At 34.2% G+C, this 13,970-nt stretch overlaps 1 protein-coding gene across 1 annotated transcript in view; it reads left to right on the top strand.

Moving 5' to 3' along the window:
- Positions 1–13,763, top strand: part of LOC111147338 (mesenchyme homeobox 2) — a 62,654-nt gene extending 48,891 nt beyond the window's left edge. Inside the window, 1 exon segment of the mRNA XM_022503331.1 lies at positions 12,370–13,763. Coding sequence (XP_022359039.1) covers positions 12,370–12,594 — 225 coding nt within the window. The 3' untranslated portion in view covers positions 12,595–13,763.
- Positions 13,764–13,970: the final 207 nt, after the last annotated feature.

Genomic DNA, 13,970 nt, shown 5'->3' with positions numbered 1-13,970 from the left:
GTTGGTCTAGATAGCCTCGGCTGGGACACTTGTCTCCGTTGTGCGTGGTTTCATCTTCTTCTAATAGGCTCTCTGGGACTTTTCAAATGGGGGTAGAAGCATTACCAAAAGTAGAAGAAAAACTCCGGTGTACAAGGGCTTTCAAAGACTCTGCTTACCACATGTTTACTACTGTGCCTCATTGTCTAAAACAAGTCATATGACCAAGCACATTGTCAACGTACAAGGGGACCATCTAAAGGAATGGGTACGAGGAAGGAAAGTAACATTTGTCAGAGGCCATTACTGAAACAATCTAACTATAGGATCATAGGGGAAAAAACAAAAACACCTTTTGAGATATAATTGGATTTTCAAAGAATTGAAATTTGTATTGTGCAGAAGATTTTTTTATCCTATAAATATTTATTTCCAGTTTTGCAAGTTCATATGAAAAGGAGATGTATGCATGTGGAATCCAAATTCCCAATCAAAATTAAGTCTTTAGAGGGCCACTCTGTGTTAGTAAGAAGAAACTGAATTATTTTGATAGAAGTTGGAACAAAACAACTAGATCTTCCAATTGGAATTGTGTATTCTTAGGCCAGTAAAAATCTCCCCAAGGCACAAAATGGAAATTAAAACTACCTTCTCTTGCTTCTACTCAGGTTTATATGTCATAATGGATATGAAAGAATTTCTGGCATAAACTATAAAACACAATTGTCAACAAAGGGGGGGGGTGGGAATCTTTGCCTTTCAAGGTATAGTGAATTATTTTGTAACACAAATATTTGTTGAGCTAGATGCTAGAAATGAAATCTCCCTAAAATAAGTTAGACGAGTCTCTGCTAGAACATGGAAGAGGGAAAGATTGAACAAGTACTACCAATTATGATGAGTGTTGAATGTCACAAGAGAGGAATGACAAGGTTGTAGGGAAAATGTTCCTGATTATGCCAGATTTCATTTTACTCCTAGACTTCTGTGTACACTCAGTATCTTAAATTGAGAATCTGAAGGCTTTACTTATGTTTTCTGGGACGAATTTTACTATGCTAAATTTATCAGAAAAATGCTGTATGCTGTCAGTCATCAATTTTATTATTCTTAAAGGTCTGAAAGCAGATTCTTCCAACATGCCAGAGCTCTTGTCCCAGTGAGACATTTTCAGTTTATTTTCTCAAGCTTGGGCTTTTAAAGTTATAAATGTAGAGTTATAAACTGAACCCATTTAATTCATCTTCTTTTAATTGTGACACAGCAATTCCATTACTTTGATTTTGCATTAGTGCTATACTTGCTTATCTATGTAATCTATATCCCAACCCTACATATTCTTAAATAACACCCCTTTTACAGGATTTCCAGACGTAAAATATTCTAATTATAGACATGTACTTTTTTTATATCCATTCTGCAGGATTTATCTTGCCATACTTTAAAATAACCTAAGACTTACATCTAACTCCATATTGTACAGTGTTTTCCTTAACTTTAATAGGATTTTCAATCTCCCAAAATATTTTTTCTTGACTTTGTAAAAGCTTTTCAAGACTCAAATGCTAAGGTAGAACTTGTATGTGTATAATGTAAAGAGAAAAAAATCAGTATTAAATAATCTATAACAATTTATGGCAGAACTGTTTTACAGAAATAACTTTCTCCTAAATGAAAACATGATTTATAATCAGAAGTAGTCTTTAGATGTACTTTCATCTAGGAATTTCATATAGTGTGCTTGTGTATAACTGATAGGTTATTTGTATTTACCCCTACTTTGTTTATATCACTAATCAACATACTTGCTGCATTTTTTTTTAAAGATTTTATTTATTTATTTGACAGAGAGAGAGAGATCACAAGTAGGCAGGCAGAGAGAGAGGGGGAAATAGGCTCTCTGCTGAGCAGAGAGCCCAATGTGGGACTCGATCCCAGAACCCTGAGACCATGACCTGAGCTGAAGGCAGAGACTTAACCCACTGAGCCACTCAGGTGCCCTACTTGCTGCATTTTATTATAGGCCCCGTACATGTCCTTATAAAGACTTACTATAAAAAACAGATTTACTAAGATGATTAGATTTCCTTTAAGGAAAAAAGTAAGATATATTAAATCCTTAAATACTACTCAGGACCTGAATTTTCAAATCCCTACCTGAAGAACAGTTTCTGCAATTTTACAAAGAAGTCAGATTCTTAATGCTTGTGTCTCCCATAATGCAATAATACCTTAATAGGTCAGGGAAGTTTATAATCCCACTTGAACTCCATCTGGTCAAAGAAGAAGAAGAAAAAGAGGCTCATTCTGCAAAGTAATTCCGCATTAGCACATTGGTATTAAAGAAAATTATTTTATGTTAAATAAAAATGGAGATACCAGAACACAGTTGAGCTTCAAATATTTTTAATTATATACTGCTCTTGTGTGGAAGTTACCACTCTAGTATCTCCCAGCTTCTAACTTAGAGTTTCCATTTTACAACATACTCTTATATACCCTTCTCAATCAACAGCTAATAAGCCTCAATTGGCAGAGCCCCTTGGAATATTATGAAGAGCCCATCAGTCCAAAGACCCTCCTGTCCCAAGGTATTTTTACATTTGACACGCTTATTCTGGCCTTTTCACCTGTCCAGACACACTTGGAGAAAGCTGCTGCCAACTTTTTAATACCTCACTGTGGGAAGAAGAGAGAAGGCAGCTGCATGAAACTATAACAGGAGTGACAAAATGGACATTTTTATACAGTTAAAGCTGCCAAATATTGAAAGAATGGGAGATCCTTTCATTTCACAAAGCTAATAAAGGTGCAGTGTTGCAGATTTGTAAACTAGCAAAGATTACTGGAATAAACAGACCAAATGCATGATACCTCTGCCAAGATAAGTGGAAAATCCCACCTACTTGGATCATATTCCTTTATTGGAAATGAGAGGGATTATGCTTTGTTTGTTACTTCTAAATCATTAAATGGCTCAGTGCCAAGTATTTTCAAAATAGGCATCTAGTTTTTTGGATCACTATGAAGAAGAATTTTCCATGTGCCAAATTAACAGCGGTTTTGTTGTTTGCTCATCAATTTACATAATCCTTGTCCTTTGAAAGTTTATTTCTATAAATTCATATGAATGCTTTTAGTTATTTAACTAATAAATTATTCTCCATGACCAGACATATTGTCTGTTTAATTCAAGATTACCTGTGAAGCCAATGATGTTAGAATATTTCCTTATTTCTTTAGAATAGTATTTAACAGTCACCGGAAGTAACAATAAGATGTTTCTTTGCTTAAATCATGGTGTGTCTGCTGTTTTAAAAGATTAAACATGAGGGATACCTGGGTGGCTCAGTCGGTTGGGCATTGATTTTTGGTCTTGGCAAAGGTCCTGATCTCAGGGTAGTGGGTTCGAGCCCCTCCTGGACTCGGGCTCTGGGTTCACTGGGGAGCCTGCTTGAGATTCTCTCACTCTCCCTCTGCCCCACCCCTGCTCGTTCTCTCTTTCTCTCAAATAGATGAATAAAATCTTTTAAAAAAGTAAAAATTAAAAAAATAATAGATTAAACATGAGTTAACCCCTAGTAGAAAAATGGTGGTTAACATAAGGTGGAGGAGTTGATGATGGAATGTGATGGAATCTTCATTTGTAATGGAAAGAGGTATTGCCTGAGTACTGCTGTTTTTGTTTTTTTTTTTAAGGAATGCATATGAACAATGTATAATCTTTACTTTTTTAAATATTTATTTATTTATTTATTTTAGAGAAAGAGTGAGAGCAGGGACAAAGGGAGAGGGAAAGAGAGAAAGCATACTCCCCACTCAGCAGGGAGCCTGACTTGGGGATCGATCCCACAACCTCAAGACCACCACCCCAGGCAAAATCAACAGTCAGAGCCTTAACCAACTGAGCCATCCAGGCACCCCGGCACAATGTGCAATCTAAAAGGCAGATTCAGAACTATCTTACATACTACCAAAAAAAACCCAAAGACTAGGAAATAAGAAGAGTAATGTAAGACAATCAATTATAAAGCAAGATCTATAAAGAAAGTTCAATGATTTAAACCTGTCTTAAATCAATTTTTAGAAATGTTACCTGTATAATGTAGAAGGCTGAGAAATAATCAATTGACTGATCTCTAATAATTTATAAATATAAATATCTAAACATATATCTAAATATATATAAAAAACATAAACATAAATATCTAAACAATAATGTAGAAAAAATTCTCAGAAAAATAAGGCCCTAACCTTATTGAAACAGTCTTGAGCATATATAACAAATCAATTTTTTAAATGTTAGATGGATCAAGTTACCAATGTACAGATATGTCTCTATATGTATGTATATACATACACACACATATATATGCATGTATATATACATATAGATATATATTTATATTGCTATCTTTCTATATTATATTTATTTACACACACTATAAAATGGTCTTTATTTTAAAAACTTTATTAAAATTTGCTCTACACATTCTTGCTATGAACATTCATCACTCTGGTATAATGATAAAGATAATTCTTTTTAATCTCTGAATTGCCACATTTTATTTCCCAATTTCTTCAATAAAGAAATAAATATATTAATTTATACTTAATCAGTAAATCAACAACATTCTGAAACATAATATGCATTGCATCGCAGGATCACCATCTTATTTTATTTTATTTTTTAAAAGATTTTATTTATTTGTTTGTTAGAGAGAGGGCACAACCAGGAGGGCTGGCAGGCAGAGGGAGAAGCAGGCTCCCTGCTAAGCAGGGAGCTTGATGCAGGACTCAATCCTAGGACCCAGGGTCATAACCTGAGCCAAAGGTAGATACTTAACCAACTGAGCCACCCAGGTGTCCCTGGGATCACCATTTTAAAGTGTTAATGCTAAAGAAAGAAATTTCTGCTATGAAAGGTTATTCCTTTTCCACACTGTCCTTGCATACATGTGATTTTTTTTTTTTTTTGGTCGTTTAAAGAATTCTAAAACTAAGAAGCTTCCAGAAATTTTAAGGAGCCAGTTTTGCGTTAGACACCTTCAGTTCTAAAGACCTGTTCTATTATTTACATAAGTCTATGCATCAGTATATGTATATGGTCTATGACATCCATAAAATGATAAATACAGACCTAAGAGAACTGTAAAAGACTTTCTGCCAATTAGTTGTCATAGTCACATCACTCTTCATGAAAACCTCAGAAATGCATTCAATTTGGAATAGATTTTTAGCTTCAAATCTATTATTTCTCATTTTTAATGATGGACTTTTTTTCTAAGATTTTATTTATTTTATTTGAGAGAGAGTGAGGGTGAGAGAGAGAAAGAAACCAAATGGGGGCAGGGACATACGGAGAGGGAGAAGCAGACTCTCCATTGAGCACTGACCTTGGGATCATGACCTGACCCAAAGGCAGACACTTAATGGACTGAGCCACCCAGGTGCCCCTGGACAGTTATTTTTTTTAATTTTTGAACTTTTTCCAGATGTTTAGGTTATAGACTATTTTTTGTAGTCAGTGCATTTGAATATGATAGTAATAATTATTATTATACTTCTTAAGAATAATCTTAGGATGTAATCCCTAAATCCCTAAATAAATGAAATGATGAGTGTGGTGAAGGCTCATATATATAAGCTTGTCTGGAAATAATCAGAATATTAATCTCATTAGATTGAACCATAGAAAGTTGCCTTTTTCTACTGTGCTGATAAAAATATCTGTGTTCCGGAGTGCCTGGGTGGCTCAGTTGGTTGAGTGACTGCCTTTGGCTCAGGTCATGATCCCAGAGTCCTGGGATCGAGTCCAGCTCCATGTGGAGTCTGCTTCTACCTCTGACCTTCTCCCCTCTCATGCTCCCTCTCACTCTCTCTCTCAAATAAATAAATAAAATCTTTTAAAAAATTATAAAAATGAAAGAAAAAGTGTGTTCCTATGTTTCAACCACATATTTATATTTGATGGGTTTCACTTAATTAGATCATGACTAGAAGAGTCTGTTAGTCAAAATGGTATATATTGACTGTGATATGCTGCTAACTCTTGTTAAACTTCATCCCAGAGATTAGAAAAATGTTGTGAACAGAGGCCATCATTCTAGTTGATCTCAGGGGTGTGAACAAAACAAGTATGGGTAGCGGCTCAGAATACACAATTTTATGTATTAAAGATTTGCTAGTCAGGAATTTTTTAACACAATAAAGGATAAAGTTTCCTAATTTAGTTTTGGTATTTCCACGCAAATTTACTGAAGTCATATGTTCACACCATGCTCAGGTAAACAGTATTTCACTTAAAATAACTAAAAGGCATACCTATTTTTTAATTTTGTAAAAAATAGGATTAGGAATAATGAATTTCCCTGTAAATGTTATTGAAATAGGCCATTCGAGTTGAATTTCCTCAAGTATGACAGAAAGAGGTATTGTCATTAGCATCTTACTACTGTGCTAATGTACTCTATACATTTCTAAAAAGTCAGTTAAAAGGAATCACTCCTCTGAGAATTTTGCCCATCATGTGAATGACTACTACTTTGGTTGCATTTTTGGAAAGGAGAAATGTGTCATTGGCTTATAATAACACCCATAACATACAATTTATTATGGATAATTTCATTTATTGCCTCAAAAAAGGGTTTTTTGAATATATAACTTGCCTACTGCTCCCCGTAGCTAATGTGTATTCACTTTGTTTAAAAATATGCAAGATAGCAAATATTTTATGATGACATTGGTGAGCCTAATTCTCAAGCATTCTAAATAGGGGGGAAAAAAAGAGGTTTCAAAACTGAAAATTACAGAGGTGAGGAAATGATTCGTTGGTCTTAAACATTGTGCTAAAATAGGGGATACTCATGAAAGGCAGCCCTCTAAACAAGAACTCAGGCTGTAGTCATGGAATGTGTCCCAGCACCCTTCATCCTCCTACACACCCACACTGTACCACCCAACCACAAGTTGTAAGGCATTAGAAACAGCCCAGTCAACTGGTTGCTCCCGTATACTCCTTGAAACAGCTGAGGGATTCCTTCTCTTAATCAGATATAAATCCGTTCAGGCAGGAGGAGTATTTCTTTTCCCATTTTACATCCTTACCTTATGGAGCATTCTTGGTTCTAATTCTTCAGTTCAACTGCTGACTTTGCCCCTGAATTACTTGGGTAAGTCTTTCTAGGGTCTGTTTACCTTGGCTTACTAGATCAGCTGCTGTGACCAAATTTAATCTCAGGGCATGTGATTAGATCTGAAAAATTGTACTTATAAAATTATTCTCTGCATGTTTTCATGTGGTAAAGATGTGAATAAATATCTGTTAGATAATGTCTACAGTATTTCAAGTGCCCAGATACAAATGAAAACAGAGTATTAAATCTACAAATTCCAGATGTTTAGAAACCTCTAGATATGTCACTGAAATATTCAGTTTTCATCCAGATGTTTGGTGTTAATGTTTGCTTCTTCAAAAGACAGACATTTATGGTGTTATATAAATATGGGTTACGGCCTTATGTAGTCCAACATCCTATCAATCTATTTGCTTCTGGCCATCTTAGGAAATTGTGTGGCAGTTGCAGGTGCATATTTCACTTGTGTTCTCCTGTGATATACTGTGAGCCCTAAAAGGACAGGTATTTATGGACTTTTATATAGAAGGCTGTAATGTGAATGACTAAATAAATTAAATAAAAAGGTAAAACAAATGTTTAGCCAATGGCAGCTATGATTCTCACAGGACAAGATATGATTTCTAAATTCTGAAATACGTCATTCAGACAAATTAATCACAGCAAAAATCTCTTGGCTGCTTTCTTCAGTAAAAACAGTCAAGATGTGAATAAATGATTTTTTTATTTATACTGTTTATTTATACAGTAGTTTGATCATCCAGGAAATGTATGCTAAGGGATAACAAGTGAGACTTCCTTTTTTTTTTTTTTTAAGATTTTATTTATTTATTTGACAGAAAGAGATCACAAGTAGACGGAGAGGCAGGCAGATAGAGAGAGAGAGAGGGAAGCAGGCTCACTGCTGAGCAGAGAGCCTGATGTGGGACTCGATCCCAGGACCCTGAGATCATGACCTGAGCTGAAGGCAGTGGCTCAACCCACTGAGCCACCCAGGCGCCCACAAGTGAGACTTCTTAATAAGCAAATGTTCTGAGAAGTAAGGTGTATAACCGAGCACTTTAAATATTCACTACTATAATACAGCAGGCTATTATATGTTTGTTACTTTTTAATATGAATATTTTTTGAAAGCTGTCTGTATGCATAGATATTAGGGGTCTATAAGGTTTGGTTCATATTGCTTTAATTTCATGAATAATAGTATTTTTTCATAACTCAGATTCTTTGGATAAAGAATTTATTTTTATCTGAATTGTTAATCATACTATGTAACAAAACAAAATGCACTTTATATGGAAGCTTGCCTTAGATCCAAGCTTGAAAAAGGAAGTATTTGAAAAAACAAAAACAAAAACCTCATTTATCTAGCACTTTCCAGAGAAATTGTACACTAGAATATAAAATTGGCTTTAGGACTCCCACAATGATAAAAGTTCATAAAGTTTATTTATTATGTGCCCAGATGGACAGATTTGTTTTCATTATATGCAAAATGTTTCGTGGCCCAATTTCTTAGGACCTATGGTATGACTCTAGGTCATAAAGGATAAAAAATTCTCATGTCAATAATATCAAGAGCACGAGATTCCCAGAGGAAACAAACAATTTGCTATAATAATTATGTGGCAGCATAGCCATGTGGAATAGTGACCGTGGTGGTAGAGTTCTTTACTATATCATGGACCATTGGGTGAATCTCTTAATAATGGATTAGCAATGATACCAATTAAAATGACAGTTTAAGGATATTCTATAAAATATGAAGCTAATCTTTATATCAAAGGCTTTCATATACGGTCAATAAACTATTATATGTCTCTTTTCTTGACTCTGAATGTCTTGAGGGCAGGGACTTTGTCTTATTTATTTGTACATTTCTCCCTCTAACCTCTTCCATTTTTGATCTAACACAGTAGCTGTTGCTAGACATTCACTAATGCCAACTATATAAATGAATGAATGGAGCTTGAAATTCACTAAGGAAATGTGAGGTTATTTTTGCTCTGTCTAGTTTATAAATGCAGATTATTAAACTGATAAGAATGGATACTACATTTGATCTTAACCAAAGGCCAAGAAGCGATTATATAAAATGCACATGTAAAGTTTAATGAAAATAAATAGCATATCTATTTTTTAAAAAATGAAGTGTCAGGCATTTGAATGATTATACTTAGCTAATTGGAAACAAATTAAAACAGAAACTTTTTTTTTCAATTCAACCAATGAAGCTGGATTATAAGGTGATAACAGAATTAAACTATATTTACTTATAAAACTTTAGTATTAATATTCTAGTGGAAATACTGCTTTATAATCTGGGATTACTTTTAATATTTGAAAATAAATCCAGACACACTGACTTTTGATATTTTGCATTCTTCCTTTCCATTTTCATAAGATGGACCCATCGTGTATTTGTTGCTATTTTTTTTTCTGTTATTAATTTCATGGACTTCTAGTATCAAATATGTAATTTAACCTCTAAAGAAAAATAGTATATAATTACTGTATAATTATCAAATGCTTTCACATACATTTACATGTATGTGTCTTTATGTATTCATACATCCATACATGTATGTATGCACATATATCTACCATTGAAGACTATGAAAGTCTTTTATCAGTCTGTTTAAAAAAAAGTGAAATGGCAAATTTTCACATGGTTACAGAAAACAACACAAAATAGCCTATATGACTTCTAAAATCAATACCATATTCTTACATTTTTCTCATTTAGAATTACACATAACAGGTTTTATACTGTTATTATAGAACTACTGTACTCCTTCTCCCAGAAAAGGAAATAAGTATAGATTTTAAAAGAAATCTATTTCTCCCATTTTCTGCCAAGATTATTTTGACTGAATGTTTCAGCTCTTGGTGACAATGATGATGATGTGTTTCTTCCATCTGGAACTGTCCGCGGAGAAAATGTCCCTATGGAGAATCTTGAAAGGCTCATTATTCCAATATTACAAATATGAAAATTGGGGTAGAGAGAAGTATAATTTTCTCAAATTCACACAGAAACTTAGAAGTGAAGCCAGGAGTAGAACCCAACTCATGTGGAAAAGATCTAATGCAACATGCGATGTCAAGCTTGCAAAGGTAATTAAATTGAGTAGTATAATTACCTAAATTATAGTACAGGAAATAGTGTCATATTTACGAACCTAATTATATCGAGTAGGAGAATTACATGAATGATAGTAATCATATGGATGGAGTTCACATACTTTATATGTTTTACTTTTCTATTCTAAATACTTAAAAAGTAAGAATTTGAAATAAAACAGGAACAACAACAACAAAAGCCCAGTCTGAAGCCAAACCACCCCCAGGTTTAAATTCTGGCATCCCGTATTCCCCTCTGTGTCATCTTAGACAAGTTACTTAACCTTTGAGTCTCAACTTCCTCATCTATAAAATCGGAATAATGTTAAAGATCTGGAAAAAATTGTGACTATTAGAATATATAGTTTATATATAGAATATACATTCTATATATATATATATATATATATATATATATTTAGAATATATAATATAGTTGCCTAGCTTTAAATAGGTATATAATAAAAGGTAACTACTGATCGTTTGGTTATTAAGTAACAGTAACACATGAACACCCTTCAGCAAGTTTTTGTTGTTGTTTTTAAGGTTGATTTTTTTTTTTAGTAATCTCTACACCCAGTATGGGGCTTGATCAGTAACAACTCTTACACACTGGACTCCACGTGTTTATGTGGGGTGTAAATTGATGCAACTTTGGACAACAGTTTTTCCATATTACCATGTTATGTTGAATGTTCATATATTCTGTGACCCATTGATGCAATCCCTGAATGATACACTCAGAGAAGTTCTGTCATATATTTATCAGAACACAAATGTGAGAATGTTTATAGCAGTATCATTTATAAAAGGGGGAAAAAAAAGAAAATAATTCAAGTGCCCATGGACAGCAGAATGGATAAACTGTGGTATATTCACACAATGGAATAGTATACAATCATAAAGAATGAATGATTGAAGTCTCTTGAATCAACATGGGTAGGTCAAGAAGCCTGTAGTTAGAAACATCCTGTTTTGATAAATATAAAAGACAAGCAAAATTAAATAGTACTTTTTCAGGTCACTTGTTATTCACAAACTGTTGTTTATTTTGGTTGGTTGTTTTATATAAAGGCTTAGAGATGATAAGCACAAAATTCAGGCATGTGGTAACTTTGATTGGAATAGACAGATCAATGTAATGTAAAAGGACCACTTAGCTTAATGAGAAACGCAACAGGAACATAAAGCTCCTCCAAAACAAGAAGATGAAATGATACCAATATTATTCTGGTTCTGAAAATAAGTGGTAATTTAATGCATATTTATTTAGATTTTTTATTTTATGACATATATACTTTAATGTGTTAGGCAAATTCAGTTAAATTTTAGAAGGAACCTTATGTCTACAAAGCTTATAGGAAATATATATATGGTTCGAAATATATAGTTTTTTTTTTTTAAAGATTTACTTTATTTATTTGACAGAGAAAGAGATCACAAGTGGGCAGAGTGGCAGGCAGAGAGAGAAGGGGAAGCAGGCTCCCTGCTAAGCAGGGATCCCGATGTGGAGCTTAATCCCAGGATCCTGAGATCATGACCTGAGCTGAAAGCAGAGACTTAATCCACTGAGCCATCCAAGTGCCCCGCAAAATATATAGTTTCTAAGATGAACTCACACTGAGGTGGAATGGTCACGTAAAGCTTTGTGAATGTGGTGGCACAGAATGGTCCTTCGAGATGTAGCTTTCCCAATAGCTCTCTGAGTACACTTGAAATTGGTTCAGGAATTGACAGCTAAATGTCAAGTCAAAGAGCTTGGAAGAAAAAAAATGTTTGACCAGGATCATTATTAAAATGTTAGCTGATAGTCATAGAAACTCTTTATAAAGCCAAGTACCTTTGAGAAACCCCAAATGATGGTTTTCTGCCATTTGTTCTTCTTATACAGCATGTTGTAAAATACGACATAGAGTATTTTGTATGCATCTTCTGAAAGCTTAGATCACCCTCATAAATATGTTATGTGGTTAAATTCAGTGCTGGTTTTTCATATTCACTCCTTCACAGTGTCCTTGTCTAAGTCTCTGAGGGGCTATTTTTACGTTGACAACCCAAAAGAAGGAAAAAATGCCATTTCGTTGTCTTTCTTTTTTTTCTTTCTTTCATTTGTTCCTTTTCTTCGTTAAAGGTCAAAGTCTGGTTCCAGAACAGGCGAATGAAATGGAAGAGAGTAAAAGGAGGACAGCAGGGAGCTGCTGCTCGAGAAAAGGAACTGGTGAATGTGAAAAAAGGAACACTTCTCCCTTCAGAGCTCTCGGGGATCGGTGCAGCCACCCTCCAGCAGACAGGGGACTCTCTAGTAAATGAAGACAGCCACGACAGTGACCACAGCTCAGAGCACGCACACTTATGATACACAGAGAGGATCAGCTCCCTTCTCAGGAAAGAAATGTTGTGATGGCAAGCCTTACTCAAACATCGTTTACACAGACAGATGACGAGGACAGTGATTTTTTTTAATATTATTAAAGTCAGGCATCTCCAGTCTTTTTTCATTTTCCGATCTATAGAGGGTTTACACTAAGTGCCGCTTATGAAAGATGTTTCCTCAGTGAAGATGGAGATGAACTTGCTTTGACTATTCCAGATATGTTGGTCGTGTGTGTGACAGTAAGCAGGTATGTTTGCTTTTGCTTGCACTGAAAATTAAATTGCTATCAAGAGCAAACTATGAGACATTTTAACTCAAGAAGCCTCCGAAGTGAAGATGCAGAAGATGAACTCGCTTTAAACATTCCAGATGTACGAGGTCACGCGCATGACAGTGGGGAGGTATTTGCTTTCGCTTGCACTGACAATTAAATTGCTATCAAGAATAAACCATGAAACATTTTATCCTGAATAGCCACAGTGCCTGAAGTCACTCTTAAGTGGATAAAAAATGTATTTTAACTCTGTATATATTACCCTTAAGTCATTTTCCTGTCTTCACTAAGTTTAGCGATGCATTCATATTAGCTGATGAAAACAGGCACTCACGATGACAACCAGAACCAGCTTCCTGTCTGTTTATACACTTTGTCATCCCAGAAACAATCAGCACATGCTTACTTGTGTTCAAGTAGAGGAAAATACATTAGTGTCTGATAGGACATATTCTTGTACCACAGACAAAACAAACCTTATGTTGCATTTTCTATCAACTGCTGCTAATACATTATTATAAAACTTAACCTAGCTCCTCAATTCTTCCTATCTTATAGCTTGACAAAAAATTTAGGATCATAGGCAAATCAGTTAACTTACAGAAAGAGCTTTGTTTAACAGACTTCGTCTGATTTTATTTCTTTAAAATGCTAGCTGTTATATGATTTAATTAAGAAGGAAAAGGTTTCCCCTTGATTGGTGATGGCATTAGACAAGTTGCAAAGCAAAATTGATTCCTCAAGTTGGTAGAAGATAAAATTCTCAATGTCTTCAAATGAGATTCAGTAAAAACATTATTTTTTTCATATATGATGTATTCATGCAGAACAGCAATCTTTGTATTTTGTAAAAAAAAAAAAAATGTTTAATAAATGATTCTTTGTAAATAATTTTGGTCTCCCTACTGTGATTTCCTAAATTTTTACAGGTTTTAATGTAAATACTCATAGTCCTAAATTCATCTGCAGTTGTGTATATCCAGATGATCATAATAAATGAATCATCTACATTTTTTTCTCTGGTTTCTGTACTTTTTAACTGTGAAAAAAAGTAAATCATTGGATAATCAAAAAACATTTAAGA

This window comes from Enhydra lutris, unplaced genomic scaffold (genome assembly GCF_002288905.1).
Source record: "Enhydra lutris kenyoni isolate GAN:26980312 unplaced genomic scaffold, ASM228890v2 scaffoldscaffold16, whole genome shotgun sequence".
Lineage (NCBI taxonomy): Eukaryota > Metazoa > Chordata > Mammalia > Carnivora > Mustelidae > Enhydra > Enhydra lutris.
Note: the sequence above shows the minus strand (reverse complement) of the source record. Positions and strands in the feature narration are given on the sequence as shown.